The sequence below is a fragment of the Ciconia boyciana genome, chromosome 9, assembly GCF_034638445.1.
Source record: "Ciconia boyciana chromosome 9, ASM3463844v1, whole genome shotgun sequence".
Lineage (NCBI taxonomy): Eukaryota > Metazoa > Chordata > Aves > Ciconiiformes > Ciconiidae > Ciconia > Ciconia boyciana.
In genome coordinates this window covers 4,142,463-4,160,883 of record NC_132942.1, presented here as the reverse complement: position 1 = coordinate 4,160,883, position 18,421 = coordinate 4,142,463, and the positions used below count along the sequence as shown (strand labels likewise).

Genomic DNA, 18,421 nt, shown 5'->3' with positions numbered 1-18,421 from the left:
GACGTGACCTAATAGAAAGGAACCTACTAAGGTTTGAAAACTAGTTCATGTGTGCGCAGAATATGGCACTGACTTTAATCCTTTAGAAGATGAGGTGCTTAATTTTGTTGGCCTTTGCTAAAGTTTAACTCTGATGTAAACCTGAAATTAGCCCATAATGTGCTCAGATCTGGGATTTTGGTTTGGTTCAGTTTGAGATTTGAAATTCCGTAATGCTTCCAGCTGTTCAGACTTGGAGTTCTCTTCTGGATCCATCTGTAGTTATGACTTTATCCACCCTGTACTTTGAAGGTAACTTACTGTTAACCATGTATGTACAGCTACTCCTCAGAAAATAAAAATACACACTCGATAATTTCTTGTAGTGTATGGGCCCATTTGTAATTTAAACCTTTCCTCAGTCTGTGCCTGACAAAGTGCTTTTTCAAGCTACATTTATGTTGTTCTCGTACATTTGTATTAGCATGTTTATACATGGTACAGCTCCGCTAGCAGGAACATGCACTGTTTTAGGACACAGGAATTAGTCTGGCTGCTTCAGATGCTGTGAACTAAAAACTGCGCATCTTTGCTGTGCTGCTTTTCAGTCTCTTGGCTTCTGAGAACTTCTTCTACAGGGGCTGGCTGGATTACATCTTCCCTGTGTTGTCTGTTATAGTAACTTTAAAAATAATCATAATAAAACTACTGTATTATTAGATGTACAATTTGTCTTCTGGACTTCAGCTAATAGTGTTTTTCCTTATCTTACATTTCAATATACTTGACATATAAACAGGTTGCACAATGAGTATTCTCTTTCTTTTAGTTATTCACTAAAGGTTCTTGTTACCTACAAGTAATATTACAAAATAATTCTCTCATCAGCACACCCAGTGTATGCAGTTTGGTTTCTTAAGCGTACCACCTGCTTATTCTTTCCTGCTTTTCATCTAAGGAAATAATGTGTAATGTCCACTGTAAATAGGATGCAAGCGTGTGTTCATGGGTGAACGTGCAGAAAGTACCTTTGAGTTTTACTGATATTGAAGCAAGTGGACATACTTCCTTTCTTTACACTGGAGGAGTAGTGTGGATGCTGAAGAACTATAATGCGTGGTTCTTACTTCTTTTCCTTCTTTGCAGTAGCAGTTCATGCAGTGCTGCCTATCTTGCAGGGAATAGTCAGAATATATGATTAATTTCTGCTATGCTGCAGAACTAATTTTAAGCATTATCAACCACTTTAAGCTGGCAAGAAGTTCAGTGTTAGTAATTCCTTTTGTCATCTTTCCTTATTGTGGCACTTGTTTTACAATGGTTCATTGCCTATTTATCTTCCCTAATATGTACTTCAGAAAACTGCAATCCAATCCTATTTTCTCTGCAAAGTAGCTCATCAGTATCAGTTTAGGTCAAAAAAAATTCTAGGTCAGTCAAGAGGACGGCCACGGACTTCATTTGGGGCATTGCAGCCACTCAGATGAAGTTGTATGGTTTGTATTTGTCAGAACTGGTCCAGCCACACATGCGATCAGATATGTTCCCTTCAGATGTATAGCTTGCACAAATTACAATATAGTCCAAACTTTCTTACTAACTGAAAAAGATACTCCTTTGCCCTTAAAAAATAGAAATCTCTTGAGCATATTTAAAGGCAGCAAGAACCAGGCCTGTAAGTGATTTCTGCTCCCCCTGCCCCCCATCGTCTTCTCTACACTGTAAATAATTTTCAATTGCCAAAATGTCATAGCAAATGAGGAGAAGGAGAAGTTTATAAAACAGCAGGAGAACAGGAATACAGAAGAAATGAGACTTTGATTTATATTTGTTCTGTACATACTGAAGTAAGGTAGGAGAAAATGTTAAATGTCTGTTTTCTCCATTAGATTTTTTTCTCAACTGGATTTTTATTGCCCATTGTGTACTGTTGATCATGTATTTTGTTAAAATGTAGAAGCAGCACCTTTTGAATCCCACGGTTATAATTGCATCTGAGGCATTCTGGTGCTTACCGGAGTTTTTGTTTTCAGGCTTTGTGATGTCACCAGAATCCCTTAATGAAGGTTCATGTGCTGGAGCTCAGTTCGTTGCATTTTCATCTTGATTAATTTTCGATGTGGAAAACTTTCTTAAGCCAGCTGCTGATTGGCTGCAAAATGAAAGTCCTTCCTGAATGCAGTAAGTTTAACTGCTCACTTCAGATGCTCACTTTCCGATGTGCAAGCTGATCAACTTGAACTGGTGTTCACCTCTTGTGTTCTGCTTGCTGCTGAAAATTTTTACAGGGTCACAGAGGAAAACAATGATTTGCCCTGTTTGTCAAAGCAGATGTACTGCTGAACTTCTGCTTGGAAGCAGAGGGAAGCTCAGAGGTCTGCAGTAAAAAAGCATTAGGTTAAAAGCAGATTCAAGTTCCAGGCATTTTGAGACTACCATAAATAACAGTCCTTAGGGAGTAATGAAATTTAAGAAGAGAATTAATTGACAGTATCTTTTTGATACCGTTGAAACATGCATTCACTACCAAGATATTTCTTCTATTTAAACAGGCAGCCTTAGAAACACCAATCCCTATTACAGTGTTGTGCCACAAACTGTGTCCCAAAACAGGTTTGAAATAAATTAGGGGCTTGTAGGACCTGTGCCTTACTTGAGCAAGCATGAAACTACCTCTTCAGATACAGTGTGTTTTTTAATATGGATTAATACTGGACCTAAAATACAGCAGGGTTGTTTATGGCAATAGCCTCACGAGCAGAGACCTTTCAAAAATATCGGCATAGCAAAGCTCCTTTGTAACATTCCTCTTTTACGTAAGACTTGCGTCGTGCTCTTAAGAGAAGTGAGACTGTCACAATTTAAAATTGCTATACTTGTAAGAAGTGCCTCTTTAGATATAAAACTTTGCATTGTTACCAACTGAGTGACCAACGTTCATTCTGAACTTATAAATGCATGAATCGATCTGCTTCAAATGTATATAAATGAAGCGTTTTCTTTCACTGATAAGCCCTTCCTTGGCTCCAACCCTGTAAACACGTGTGTGCCTATCTTATCTCGTAGTCCCATAAACTTCAGTGGATCTCCGAGTTACAAAAGCTAAGTCAATATGAAATTACTTACCTGATTAGGGTCCTGATGTATTCTCCAAGCTACACAGATTAGGTTTGATGAAAAACAATAAAAGCCAAAGCACTTTCTCATAATAAAAGCCCTAACTGATATGTCAATATAGACACTTATTTCAGAGGGGTAAATATGCCTCAGAATTTGCATTGTGACCTGTGTCATATTGTGGTAACGTACAAAATGCTGGCCTGGGTTGGTTTGTTTTTTACATCATGGTCACTGAATTATTTTCTCCCTTCAAAACATTAAATTTTAGTTATATTTTAATATCTTTAGATCTAGAATTAAGTACTTTTTATTCTAGTAACAGTCATTACATGTATTTATTTGGCTAAGTCGCAACAAATTAATGACTTCTGTAAATTCCTGTTCAGTTTAATATTGGTATCACCCCCTTTGTTTTGAAGAATGAAGTTTAAGTGAAGTGTAAAACAAAAATATGGCTGATTTTGCTGCACATCTTTTTCTACCCTTATCTTTGTCTTAACTTGTATCTCTTGTTGAGATGAACAAAAGAATCTGTAAAGCTTAAGTCTTTTCTTCTTTGGCCCTTTATTCCTGGGACTGACAGTTGTAGCACAAATAGCTAGAAAGCAGGAAGACGTCCTACCTCTATAGAGTAGTGTGCAGTATTTAGCAAGCAGTTTCTTTCCTCAGATTTTCTCAAACTTCATGATTTCTTACATCAAATATTGTAAGTATGATTTTTTTTCCCTTTTCTTTTTTCCATAAGGATTATTTAAGAATGCCTGAGTTCAGATCCTGCTATGTATTTGGTCTTCAGTCTTTTTTCCACAGTCCATTTATCCCTGAATTTCTTTTAGGGATGAAATTCCATGTGGATTCTTAGGTGCAGTCAGATGAAATGCTCCATCCTCAATATAAACTTCATTGGGGAAAAATAAATTTGGGGGTATACAGTGAAATACAATATTTTAAAAACAAACAGGAGGTACTTTTCCTCCAAATTGCAAAAATGTCTGTGATGTAGTGAGGCTTGTTATCCCAAGATGTTATGGATATCAAAAATGGATACCAAACCATTCTGAATGGTTTCAGAAAACAATTAGACACATCCATAGAAGTAAAATCCATTGGGGGACTAAACACAAAGATGGCATTTCTAAGTTGGGAAACCACTAACCTGCACATGGCTGGAATCGGAGGGAATGTTCTGGAAAAACAGCATTTTAAGTTTGCCTGTTCCTTTAATCCTCCTGAGCAGCTGCTCTTGGGCACTGGCTGGGGACAGGCTATCAGGCTAGATGTATTTTTTGCTCCAATGAAGTTATATCTAGTCCATACGTTCACCTACCACAGAACACCCAAAGTAATAGAATTTTGTACACGCTTTGTTCTCCAGACATAGCATGTTCAACACCTTTTTTTTGAAAAATCTATATAGTCACTCCTATACTGCTTCTGTAAAGTAGTGGGGGAAAATATTTGCAAATACTTTTCTTCTAAATAATAGCAGTTGTATTTGTCTACAGATACTTGTATTTATTATGGCTTCCTTTGCTAACTTGATACAAAAAGACTTGATGTGGGGGAAAGGCTTTGAGACAACAGCAATTTAATGAGTCATAATATTGTCAGTAATAAACATTGAATCCCACTTCCCTCACTGTCAGAGGCAGTATCTAATAAAACCATTATCACCATCTGCCAGATCATGTTGACATGAGTACACTACAAAAATGAGAGCACATCATTATGGATTGCATCAGCTTTGGTCATTGTTTAGTAAAGCCTTTGACACTGACTTGCATGTCTTATTCCTCTTTTTCCTCCCAGTACGCGCACCCTTGATAGACATACCCATTTCCTCTTTCAAGCCCAGGGTTTGGAGTCACTTCAGTAAAGTCCAAAATTACAATATGAAATTCTCTCCTCCTTTTGTTAATAACGTTGTTAATGTTCACTAAGTTTCAGTAGATGATTGGCATCTATCGCTTGACTTCTTTAATGTTTGGAAATGCAAGTTCCTAACATGTGCCTGCAAAGGTCAAAGACTAAGCTAGGACCAACTCTTAAGACATGAGTAGTCTCCCATACTCTGTAACAGCCAGACCAAAGCATGCATGCTGCACTTGATCAAGTAACGTCTGGCAGCAGTTATATTAATCATGTCTGAGTGCATTTCTAAAACATATGTAAACTGTTAGGAGCAACAGCAAAGTGTTAAGTGCTAGGTAGAGGAAGCTCCACTGAAAAAGAAAAAAGATTAATTTGAGTTAGATCAGGATTCTTTAAGTCAGTGGAGAAGAAATAGGCTATCGCTTTTTAATTTAGTACTCAGGGTGTGATTGTTGTAATAAATAACATTTGAGTTGAAATTCACTTTCAGGTTTCCCAGAAAAGTGAACTTACCTACCTTTTACAGATCAATAGTTAACCAAAAGATTTAAAAAATTAGGAAGTTAAATAACATGGGATCTCTTACAAAAAAAATAATGGATGGTATTAAAGTGTAGAAAAGAGCTGAAAAGAAGTGTGAGTCAGATCAGAAGGCTCTAAGTGGAAGTGGCTTTTGTGGCCTGAACTTGAGTTTTATGTAAACAACAGTCTGTCATCTGCCTCACAGAAATGCAAAACTTACAATAACTTGGCAAAGTTAACAGTTTCTCCTTTAAGGGGCCTAGTTTTGATACAGTTCAGACACTAAAGACTGAAGGGTTTGGTTTTTTTATCGCATCCTAAGAGAACGATTGCCCTCTTGAGAGTTGAGGTTTCATCAAGGCTTGTTCAAAGCAGTAAAATTTCTTGAATTGATTTTCACTGCATCAAATTTCCATGACTTTGAACCAAGGTTGAGAACTGTTTTATTGGAATGCATAAGAGGGAAAGTGTTGTTAAATGATTCTACCTTCGCTCTTGCAACTGCAGATTCCAGGGGGATTGGGTGGAATACACAGAGAGAAGAATGCAGGAAACTCTTAACGGTCCTGGTTGATTGGGGTTGATTGGGTTAAAACCTTCCGGAATCATGTAAAATGATTCTGAAGTCAATAAAATGCTGATGGAAGGATGATTAATTTAAAGTACAATAAACAGACTCCTTGTCATGTAGTTGGCTTCGTAGCAAATACATGTTTTCTCAGTGGAATTGTATCAACATTCATTTTTCTTTGATTTCTGGATATTGTTATCAATTTTCTTTTGAGGAGAGGCTTCAAAATTTTTTAGAAACCCCTGACTTGTTCCTGTTGGAACTTGCGTGTTCAGAAATTGGCCTTGTGTCAACACATCACCTGTTAGTTGTTAAGAGTTTAATTTTCAAAGCTATGATTTCATCTCCCTGAAGAGAAGGTGGACAAAGGGATTCCATGCAACAGCAGTGTTGTAGCTTGAGATGTAAACCAAAAAAAGAAAAAATACATTTTGGGGATGAACTCAGACCAGATTGAACTCAGTATTTATATTTAGAAAGTAGTAGAGCCTGGAATGCCTGATAAGCTAAAGGCCTTGTCATTTAGGCTTTAAAGGAGTTTTATTCAGTAATGACCAGTGATATTTTGTTTGAAAATTAGGATAAATGACCAAGAGCATTCTCCAGGAGTGGGAGAAGAATGCATTTGCTTTTATTTCCATCCAGGTCTGCAGTTGCTACTGTGCCTGCTTTGTTTTGGTGTAATAGTAATTTGTTTCATTTTAACCTTGTGTTGAGTTCTTGTTCCAAAATTTGCAAGTGTTGTGAAATACCAAAGCAACAGTATTCAAGGCAGAGCAGTATCACTGTGAAACAGGGAAATGCAAATAATGAAACTGGGAACTTAGTAGGATGTCCAAGAGATCAGAGTCTCTGCAAGTAAAGGATTAGGAACTTGCCCTGAAAACTTGCTTCAGGATGAGGTTTCTGTGGAGACTTCTAACACTTTTTGGTTGTGTTTGAGTAGGAAATGCCTTGAGAACAGTTTTTCCTGTGGTCTTATCTCAGGCTTAAGTACAAAGATATACAACCTGTTTTCTTTTCTCCTTTAAAAATATTTAACTGAACTTTTAAAAACCTCATCAGAAGAAAAGCAGTTTTGGTTCAAGTGCTGAGAACAGGTTTAGACCAGTTTTCACTACCCATATTCATATGCCTAGTTTTAAATATTACAAAGGAATTTTTCAATTGATAGAAATGAGAACTACCTTTAAGTTACATTTTAAGCAAAAATTTCTTAACTTTTAGGACATTCTCTTCCCACTTTAACCTTCTACTTTAATGATGACTGAAAAGAAGAAAAATATTAATCATAACTGTGTCTTTTAAATGAAATTGATATGTTCATGTTGTAGTCAGATTTCTAAGGCATCCATCCCTTTTCTTGCTACATAACAGCTGTCCATACGTGAATATACCACGTGCTGGCATGGCATTCCTACTTAATTTTTTTCTTTCCTAATTATATACTTCTCACAGCTTTTTCACTGGATTGTTTTATATCTGCAGTTAAAGCAGTACATGTTGTTTTGCTTTTTTTGTTTGAAATTATTCAAAAGCACAGAAAAAGTCATTTGTGCAAATACAAAGAGTATCTCTTCATTTTAACCTAAGATTTCAATATGTAGTAACTGAAGAATTATACCTTCAAAAGCTTATAATATTGAGTAACTTGTATATTTTCCTCATTTAAAAAAAAATAGAGATTTTGGTGTTCGGTAATTCTGTAAACTGTGTCTCATAGTTGCCTTTTGCCTGAGCAGTGGTGGTGTAATTATTCTCTAGGGAGGAAATGCCTTGAGTATATGAAAGGAATGGAATAGACATTATGCAACTTACATCCTTTTTGTGAGGCCTGATTTTTTGTAAAATGTTCTTGTTTTGGTCTTCTGGCTGGATAAATACAAGCTGAGTGAATCCCGATGTCATGGAAGCTCTTATCACTTTCTTTTGCCTCAACACTTACCGGCAAAGCTTTCTCTCTTGACTCTGTTCAGTTGCAGGAGTTGATTTTTTGAATGTCTATTTTTTCCCACTGTTGGAAGATTACCTTTAATGAAACAGAACTCTTCAATGACTCAAACCTTTGAAACTGGTAGAATGGGACTTCCAAAGATGGGTCTGACTGAAGAATTCAGATCCAATCTCAATCTTGAATACCTTTTCCCACCGACTACTCTTTCCAGCTCTATACCTAAATCCAGAGCGATTATTCTGGAAATTTGAGTCAGCTCCCTTACAGAGAGAGTTAGTTTTTCATCTAATTTAAAATTGGTTTAAAACATGGATGAAACACCATTTAAATCTTTAGAATTCAAGTAGCATAAAACAGATGTGAAAGTAAAGCTGGCTGCAAGCAAAATGCAGGCAAGTAGTCCAGATCCCATCCAGATCCAGAAAGTCTTCATTTCGAGCATTTGTAAGTGCTCTGATCTGTTGGGTTTGGATTAGGTTTGTCTCTGTCAGTGCTAAATCAAAATATTGTTGCCTATGTTGGCTTCAGCTCGAATACCTCCTAATCTTCTGTTTTTAAACAGGGGAGAGTCCCCCTGTGACCAGACTTGTGTGCATAGCTGAGTTTTGCTGTTCTCTGTGCTGTGGGTCTCTCTGCGTGCACAAGCAATACTTGATTATTATTGGAGAGCTGAGGAGAAGGCCAGAAGAAAAATTCCACCCACCATGCCCTCCTCCTCCTCTCTCCCTCTCCCCAAGCTCCTCTTTTGTGGTCCTCAACGCCAGTGCAAAACGTTCTGTTCCTGAAAAGGAAGTGGGGTACCTCAACTTCCCTAAAGGACTATTAGAAAACTGTAATTTCAAAATGAGTTTCCTGTCCAAGGAAGAGGGCTTAGCACTTACAAGAACAGTTCTCCACTGTACAAGGCAGACATTTTAGTTTTATGAGGAACAAATAAAACATTCCTCTGTGCTTTACAGGCATAACACTTTCTTAGACTCTTTAGTTCCAAAATGACCTGTCTGCATAGTTATGCTGATCAGTTGCAGAGAATAACACGGCCCAACTGTTTAGCAGTGCCTGATGCAGTAAAGAAGCGGAGGTGGGGGAAGCAGCGGCAAACCGAAAAGTAGTCTGCTGTTTGCGGCAAATCCTTCCCATGCTTTTCAGCCAGTAATAAAGTCTGAGATACAAACAAAACAATTCCTGATCTAGAGAGGTGGAGGTGCTGGCGTTATTACAGTGACACAGAATCTTAGTGAGGTCAGCGGGGATGCACAGGGTGTAACCGAGAGCACAGCTTGTCCCTTGGAAGGTGACACAGGTCTTCTGTCACAACAGGCGGCTGTATGCAGTGCTGAATGCAAGCTAAACCTCACATGCCTGAGCTGTGGCTTTTGAGAAGTATGTGAAAAGGATTATGCCAGCTTAATTGAGTTCTTTGGAGGTGTGGAAAACATAGTCAGGTTGACCTTACCCTGCTAATCCTTCTTTAAAAATAAATTAAAGCGATTGTTGTCAGCATGAAATGTTGAGTTACTTTTGGGGGCTTAGACTTAATATTCTATCTCACCCTATAATAAAGTTAATTGTGCACTTTGAAGAACACAAAAATAGTGAAAGCCTACCAAAATCCTCCATGAAGCTTAACTGTAGAACATCCATAAGCAGCTGTAAGTTTTCCAGTAGGTGTCATAACTAGCTTATTATGGGACTTACGGTGAAAAATAATTGGAGAATCATGTTAAATTCAGCCTAATGAAAAGCCATAGTCTGTGCTAGATAGTATTACTTAAGATTTACTATGTGTTATGGTAAAGGCATGTGGTCACGTGAGCTTTGATTTTAGTCTTTTTCATTTCCAGATTAATGTCTTAATTCAGTTCTATTTGCCTCTAAAGCAAGCTTAGGGGAGAGCTTTCAGCTGTTAAACGTGAAATCAATCCCATACCCTATTATAATGTTAAATATTAATATATTAGTGTGTAATAGATGTAAAAAAGGTATTTTCATTTCTTTTTTTATCTTTTTCGCCAAACGTTACCAGGTTTGCAAAAGGAAATGTACCAAAAGCAATAGTGAAACACAGTCTGTACAGAGGGAGATGAAAGGTTATGTATAACGGAGACAGCAATAGCACATAATTGCAAAGTCAGATAAACATGTCATTTTTTAATTGTTCCCCAGACTTTCTTGTAATTAATTGCATTCTTTACCTAAGGCTTGTTGAGTTGAAGACAGAGAAGTTAGCAGGTAATGCTCTAGCCTTTCATTTCATAGATCCTTGCAAGGGAGCAAGTTAATCTTTCCGAATTCCAGTAAAAGCCATCATGTGCACAGCTGTTAAATGTATTTTGTCAGGACTGGAAATTTCTTCTAAGGAGATAATTTACTAGGAGCAAACAAACATCATTCATCAATTACTTTTTCTGGACAGAAACTTCTTCTCAAAGGGAGAAAAAAATCATTAAGTCAGTGTAGCAGCAGAGTTTGTATTTTTAGTGTCCTAACTTGGATGTGTGCTTACATGCTTGCATAACATTAAAAATGAGAAACTGAGAATAGCATATTTTCCAGTAATAAAAAAGTAGAAGCGATGCAAGCCAGGACTCACATTTATGACAGGTTTGAGGAAAAAATAACTATAGCATTTGTACATCTAGTACTCCTTCACCTGATAGGAGAGGGATCCCAGGAGTTGAACACACAGTAGCCTTGAGAAGAACACTGAAAAGTCATGAATCTAGGGGAACTGCTTTAAAAGGACAAAAAAGTAAATATAGTTTAGACCACAGGACTTCAAGTGTGCATTTACCCTTCAGTGATTAGACATATAAAAAGACAACAATAATTTTAGGGTTAGATGTCTGTTGAGGGCATTCTACAGCAGTTAGGAATAACATTATATAATTCAGATTTATTTTATATGGATGCTAAATAACACATTGATTTTTCTTAATGATCACAATGTAATTAAGAGGGGCTTACTTTTTCCCCAGCGGAAATTCTTGAATTGGCTGGAAATGCAGCAAGGGACAACAAGAAGGGTCGAGTCACTCCTAGACACATCCTGTTGGCTGTAGCAAATGATGAAGAATTAAATCAGGTAAGAAAAAACTCCACCGTGTGAGGGCCAGGATTTCCTTTAGGGCTTTTTAAATTGTCTTTCCATATAGCTGACTTGTAACTCAAGACCTCTGCTTATTGAGTAGCCCACCAGGAAAGAGCTCATTCACTCACTAGCACAATGCCTGTGTAACTAACTACAGCACTCAGCTTAATTATGTATTTCAGGACTCTTAAAATGTGTAAAAATGGAATGGAGATGTAATAGGACGTTTGCTCACGCTATTACAACCACTTCTGTTAAGAGTGGGTCATTGTCATAAACTCTGCAGAGACACGGAGAAAATCTTGTAGATGCTTCTTTTTGTTTGTTTTTGTTTCCCCCCTTAAGCAGCTTAGGACTCAGTGGGACCTATCCTGTTCCCATTGAAGTCTGTCATTGTGACCACAGAATTAAGAGCTCTGGAACTGTTGCAAGTCTGTGTTCTTTGCAGATTTCAAGATGCCTTTAACTTAGCCAAAAAGTATTTGGGCATTATTGTTACAGTGTTGTGGTGTCAGCCAGAGGCACTGGCTAGGATTAATGTTCCTTTGTGTGAGGTGCTGTAAAAACACATCTGAAAAGATACTTCTTCCAAACCTGTGTATCATGATGGAGCAGGAAAAAAAAACAATCCCCAAACCAACCTCCTTCTGGCTTTGTCTGAAATTTGATAATACTTTCCATTCATCATCCCTTTGTAAGCTTGGAGCCTCACTGAGTTGTGGTTGGGGAGCAGTAAACACGAATCAGAAGGTGGGAGTACCTGAGGGACTTTGATGTCACCGTTTGTATCCTCCCAAATAGCGAATTAGTCCCAGTTAGATGTATAAAAAATGGGTTAAAGTGGTTTTAAATACAGAACATGATATATTTCACCTCTGCTTTTAAAGGCTTGAATGAACTGCACACTTTTGAATATTGATCTGCTTTTCTTCAACTACATAAAGATTTTTTTGAAGAAAGACTTCCAGGTATAAAGATTTGTATAAATGTTACCCTCCATTTGAAGTTTCTTTTTCTAAGAAAAAAAATTTTCTGTTTTAAAAAATGCCCTTTCAAGAAAATTCAGCAATTGGGACATATGTTGTGTTCTCCACAGCGTGGCACCCATTGCAGTCCTGTACCATGGACTTTGGGGTCCCATCCCTCATGGAGGCTGCCCTGCAAAGCCCTCATGTCTGTGGCTGGGGCTGTCCTGTTTTCTAGTAGCTGGGTAACAGCCTTCATTGCATGGCTTCACAGAAACAGATCTTGTGTGAGCCCAAGAGATATTGACAGTAACAAGCATATATGCAAGAAGAATACATATTCCCTTGATAGTTAAAATTTAGTACGTGATCGACTTCATTTCATACATTTCATGTCTCTCTTCTTCAAGGTTAATGTGTTGAGAAACGTACAAGAGCCAGTTAAAACTCAAGGCAATGTACAAAGTTTGCAGTAAATGCCATTTTCTATTTACTGGTGAGTAAATGCTGAAATTTGTCATTTACAACTTTTATTTTTTTATTAGCTATTGAAAGGGGTCACCATAGCCAGTGGTGGAGTGTTACCCAATATTCACCCAGAGCTGTTGGCAAAGAAGCGGGGATCAAAAGGAAAACTGGAAGCCATCATCACTCCGCCTCCAGCAAAGAAGGCGAAGTCTCCATCACAGAAAAAAACTGTATCAAAGAAAACAGGCGGCAAGAAAGGGGCAAGGAAATCCAAGGTAGAGTAATCTGTTTATTTTAAACCCGAACAAGCTTGCTAGTAGTAGCTGTAGGGAGCATCACGTAGGGTAGACTTTCTGTTCCATGTGTTGTTAACAATAGTGATTTCAGTAGCAGTGTAAGCAAACGCTGAAGGAGGAGTGCTGCCCTCTCCCTAGTGCAGCTGGAAGTCTGAAAACCCTCAGAAGTGGTACAGGTCTGCAAGATAGGCAGACAAGCTGTAAATACTCTGTTCTTTGTACGAAACAGTTGTTAGGCGGGTACAGGCTGGAGGCACCAAGAGGCAGAAGAGGGTGTATGGGGGCTATACTAGTTACACCTTACTGGTGAGCAAACGAGACCTCATGTAGCAACTGCAGGGGTAGCTTTGCTGTGACTGCGCAGGTACCTGCATTGGGCTAGGCAGAGTAAACTTGCTTGGACTTTGTTCAAGTGTTGATATTTGTCTGCAAGAAACAGGGAATCTGGATTTTTTTTTTTTTCAAATGTGAAGTCACACTAAAGCAGCATTTCGCAATTGTAAATACTGAAGAAAACCAACAGCCTAAGTCACTTGCACTGTAATAAAGTCCTCAGCCGTTAGCATGTCAGAGTCCTGTTTTCAAGTGTTGTATTTTTCTGTTGTTTGTTGGCTTTTTTTAATGGGTTTTGTTTTGTTCCAGCTTAGTGTAAGATTCCTCTGAGTTAGTTGATTTGATGAAATCCAAGGAGTGTGAAATACTCCTGAAGTAGGATGCAATTCTGCTAGATCAGGTAGCTGAGTTTCTTGCAGCATCAGAGAAACTGTATTGTGGCTACAGAGAATTTCTTTGGCTGAGCTGAAGACCCACAAATGTCCCTCTCTGTTATTAGTATGTTATAGATGAGACTCTTCCATATTTAGACTTGGGTTTTTTTAATTCGTATAAATTAATTAAACTAATTCAAAATGAAGTGTGGAGGTGAGGGGAAGAATAAGAGGACGAAAATGTGATTTTTCTTATGCTAGGCAACTAAGAATAACATCTTTTTTTAAGCTAAGGAGAACATTCCTTCATTCCTTTTTTATTAGTTTCAGTTCGTAGGAGTAGGGAATCTTTCTAACGTGTGCGCGTGTAACCAAGGATTTTTTTTTTCCCCCAAAAAACAACTACAGTCAAGCAATAAGTTATGCAAGTAGGAAGAAAAGTACATGAATTTCACGTGAAAAGGACAATGCATGTGAAAAGCGGTCTTCCGGGTCAAACAAAGCTTCTGTATTCATCCTGTATGTCTCTGTTATTGTGTACTTGGTCACTCTTCTGATTGTTTCACTCTTGTTTTTCGAACTGTTGAATTTAGTTTTCTCTCTTAGAACACCTAGTAGCTGACATTTCAAGTGCAGTGCTTCTAATAACCATACCCTAATAATTTCCCTAAATCTGGAATTTTTTTTCCCCTACTTGATTACAAAAGCAGGAAGTCTGTTGTGGGGTTCTGTTTTTCTTCCACACAATAAACTGTATTGTCTGCTTACTATATTGGTATTTGGCTAACAGTAAACTCCTGGGGAATTGAAATAGGAGCCATGAAAATCTAATTTTCGAAACATTTGTGTAAAGTAAAGCATGGTTACAGCTTCTAAAAGCACCAATATACTCTTGCATCAAAGTCATTTTAGTTGCTCAGCCACAGATTTAGTTTATATACTTTGGAAAGGGACAATAAGAGAACAGTGGCTTGCTTAATATTCCAGGTGTGCTTTTTAGCTTCAGCATAGGTATTGCTAAGGCACCAAATATTTATATGAAATCATAAGTAGTAATTTTATTGAAAATTATTTTTGAATTATTTTTGGCACCAACTGAGTTTATAACCACGGCAGTCAATTCACTATCTTCATGAAGCATCCTTTTCAAAATGTTCCTAATTCTCATTTTTATTCAGTAAATCAATTCATTCCTGAAACCTATCATTTTACTTGAGTAACAGAGCTGAAAAAAAAGGAATGGTGATTGAGGGGAACTCCTCCCCCTACAGTTTTACTGGAGATAAAGGAAGGTGATCATGTTAAGACAGAGCAAATTGTTCAGCCCATTTCCTACTACTAGGCAGGTAGAAAGTAGATGTATTGTTCTGACACTGGCTCTAAGGACGGCCAGATTTCAAAGCAGTATTTCTAAAAATAAGTTTGTGAAATCTGGGAGCACCTCCCTTCAAAGAGACAAAATTTGAACTCTGACAAGTCAGTTTTTACCTTAGAATGAATGTCTGCCCACACATATAAATAGATACATTATCTTTTTGCACACAAGCCATTAGAAAGCTGTTAAAAACTGGGGGTTGTTTGTATTTTTTCCTGCAACGTTTAAGATGACTGTCATCTGAATTGTACTGTCATAGGCAAGAAAAGGCTTATGTAGATATGCAGACGTTGAGGTCATTTTTCCTATTGATTCCTTCAGCTGTAATCAGTCGCTCTAGTTAGACTAAAGGATAAAATCCAAACGCCAGTGTTTGTACTGGCATTTTATTGCCTGGTAAGCATTTATGGCATGTCATATATCTTTGTGTTATTAAACGGTGTTTTTCTCTCAGCCTTGAGTTAACTAATTAACTATATTTTCGGAAGAAGAAGCAGGGAGAAGTGAGCAAATCAGCCAGTGCTGACAGTACAACAGAGGGAACTCCTGCAGATGGTTTCACAGTCCTGTCCACCAAAAGTCTGTTTCTTGGCCAGAAGGTATGCTCCTGCATTTTTATAAATGAATAACTATTTTTCAGTGCTGCTTAGGGAATACCCCCTCCACCACCCCCCTTTCCCCAAAACATCTAGGTACAATGGACATTTCCCCACTGAGCACTTGAGGAGGTATATGATATTAGTTTTTGAACAAATAAATTCTCTGAAACAACTTCTAGAACATTTTAAAAATACATAAATGAGTCTTCATATGGCCACATAATTAAATACTCGAATAGAAGGAAAGCCTGTGTGCTTGTAATCTATCTTGCCTTATTCATAAACAGCATAATTGTTACAGCTAAGTTTCTGCCAAAGATGAGATTATTCTAAGGATAAAATGTCTTTTTCCAATGGGCAGCCCACTTCATTGCTGATGTAAATGATTTACAGGTTTTTATCAAAACCTATTTTAGACATTTGTTCATAATAGTGGTTTTATGTTTTGTTCTGCCTTGTTGCTTACAAAAGTTAATGCTGTGTAATAATGAATGATGCTTTTATGAAAAGCTAGAAGTCAACGATCCTTTTTTCCCTGTGAATATGCTTTGGGACATGGGGTGGTTTAATACAAATACATACCTGCTTAAAGAGAGGATCCATTTAAAGAGACAATTCATTAAATTAATTTGGTTTTTTATCTTGAAACCTGCCTTTAGTTCGTGATACAAAATTTTGTTAAGTAAAACTGCATCTTTCTTCTATCATTCAGTAATCAGATCATTGTGTTCTAAGTCATAAAAGACGAGCCATTGTCCATTGTGGAATGTATCTCCTCTGACTCATTTTAATTTCATACTGAGGTTGTTCTCCATTTATCCTTCCACAATTTGTTTGCTAAGTTTAACATGCATGAGAGTAACATTATTTTTTGCAAGATTTCTGATTTTCCACATTTAATTTTACAGCTAGAGCTAGATTGTTGGTTTGGTAGGTTTTTTTGTTATTTGACTACTGCTAAGGGGGTGGTTTTGAACATGTTTTTAAAAACATTTTGATGACTAAATTAGAACCCAAAATTTATAAACTACATTACTGTTTCAAGAAAGCAAGTAACGTCCAAAATTCTGTTGGACCTGATTTTGAGCTCCTTTTAGTTACCGTAGGAAACCTGTAATAACACCTAGTGTTGTGTTCCAACAAGACTGACCCAGCAAATCAATGAGGCTTTGCTGTTGGGCTCAGTGGAAGAGAATCATCAGCTCCAGGACTGCTTTAAGCTGTGGTGAGCAAAGCCAGTGTCTGTTATAGAGCTTTCCAGTGAGTACCTTGTACTGGGAAATGGACTTTCTGGCTTTCTCATTCCCTTGGAGTGTAGCCCCCTGAAAAAATCACTGGTATGACATGTCCATCCCCATACTGGGTCACTGTCAGTTAGCCCTGCACGTGAGAGGGGCCAGGTGTTAGCCTTTATTTGTAACACAGTACACATAATGAAAAGAAAAATAAAAGAAAAACAAAAACTTGTTTGTCTCCTGTGAGGGAGCACTCGAAATGAATTATTTTCTGAGGGCGAGAGAATGCATAGATGCCGTTGAGGTGTGTCTAGCACAGATTATATTTTGCTTTCGATTCCCTGTGAGAAACTGTCTTTAGAGGCAGTAAATGGTTAGTGTAAAAATCTAAGAAAAGTAGGCTTTGTCTAACAAATAGAAGAATTTTCTGTGTCCTATTATGTGTGAGTTAAAAATGAAAATCTTGCCTTGTTTGAGCTGATAAATAATATATTAATATACCTTTGTTCTGATTTACCCCCAAAATAGCACATTTAGACCAACCTAAATTATTTTAAGCATTTCTGTTAAGACTGAAAATGTGAAAAGCTTAAAATGGAAAAAAAAAAAAAAACCCACACCAAAACTTTGCACTGTAGTGATCAAAGAGATTTTATTTAGCATAAAAACAACAACAAAAAAGTATTATGCTGACTTATTCCTAGAAATATTTTCGGACCATTCCCCAGAAATTATTTTCAAAACATGCATTTTCAAAATTATCAAAATAATTTTGATTTTCTTGTGATAAAAAAGGCAAAGATAAAATTTTCAGTCATGGAATCGATGGGAGTTGAATGCGTCCTCTCTCCTAAACCTGAGGTGTGTTTTGCATGGGCCAGGAGGCTCCTGAGTGTGACAGGATGTCTGCTGCTACGTGCAGGTTTAGCAGACTGCGATCTCATTGATGGTGGTGGTTGTTAATTATTTAAGTGACACATGGAAGTCTCAAATAACTGCTATTTATTTTGGAAATTTACCAATTAAATACAACAATTATCTACAAAAACTCTAGTGACTTTGAATCAGTTAAATGCTTCTGCTTAGCTATTTCTACATGCAATTGCTGTTTAAAAAGATAATATTGATTTTTTAAATATTTATCTAAGCTTTAAGTCTGCTTAACAGAAAAAGAATCTGTTTTGTCATAGGTGTCTTAAGTTAGTGCCACATGGTATTCATAAACATAATGAACTAAGAATTTTCTTCACTAGTGATTCTGGACAGTAGTGTTTCAGTTTGATTCCTTAGACTCGTGCATGTTGCTTTTTTCCAAAGCACATGAGGGCAGAAGGTGTTTGCCTGTTTGGAGGAGGACCTTTCTTCTATTCAGGATAGCCTCACTCTCCTCAAACAGCATTTTGAGGGAAGGAAAAATCTGCTAGTCTCAGTGTGTTTAGGTGGTTCAGCTGGAGACCTGAAAACCATGACTCCTGGCTTCTGGTTTTGGCTGATTCAGAGATACTGTAAATCACCTCTTCTCTCTCTGTTGCCTTCCCCATTTGCGAAATGGAGATAGTTACGCCCTTCACATGGATGGTAGGAAAGCTTAATATGTTAAAACATTTTGAGCTTTTCCATTTGCAAAGCAAAAATATTCATATTAATCACAGTTATTTGATTTTTCT

The 18,421-nt window shown here is 37.3% G+C and overlaps 1 protein-coding gene across 8 annotated transcripts in view; it reads left to right on the top strand.

Moving 5' to 3' along the window:
* Positions 1-18,421, top strand: part of MACROH2A1 (macroH2A.1 histone) — a 47,376-nt gene that overhangs the window by 11,005 nt on the left and 17,950 nt on the right. For 5 of the 8 annotated variants that reach the window (XM_072872122.1, XM_072872124.1, XM_072872119.1 and 2 more), the window contains 3 exons: positions 10,997-11,103; positions 12,620-12,817; positions 15,409-15,519. In XM_072872122.1, coding sequence (XP_072728223.1) covers positions 10,997-11,103; positions 12,620-12,817; positions 15,409-15,519 — 416 coding nt within the window. Of the gene's footprint in view, positions 1-10,996; positions 11,104-11,994; positions 12,078-12,619; positions 12,818-15,408; positions 15,520-18,421 lie in introns of those variants that run through there. The other 3 variants (XM_072872123.1, XM_072872121.1, XM_072872125.1) reach the window with 2 other exon arrangements.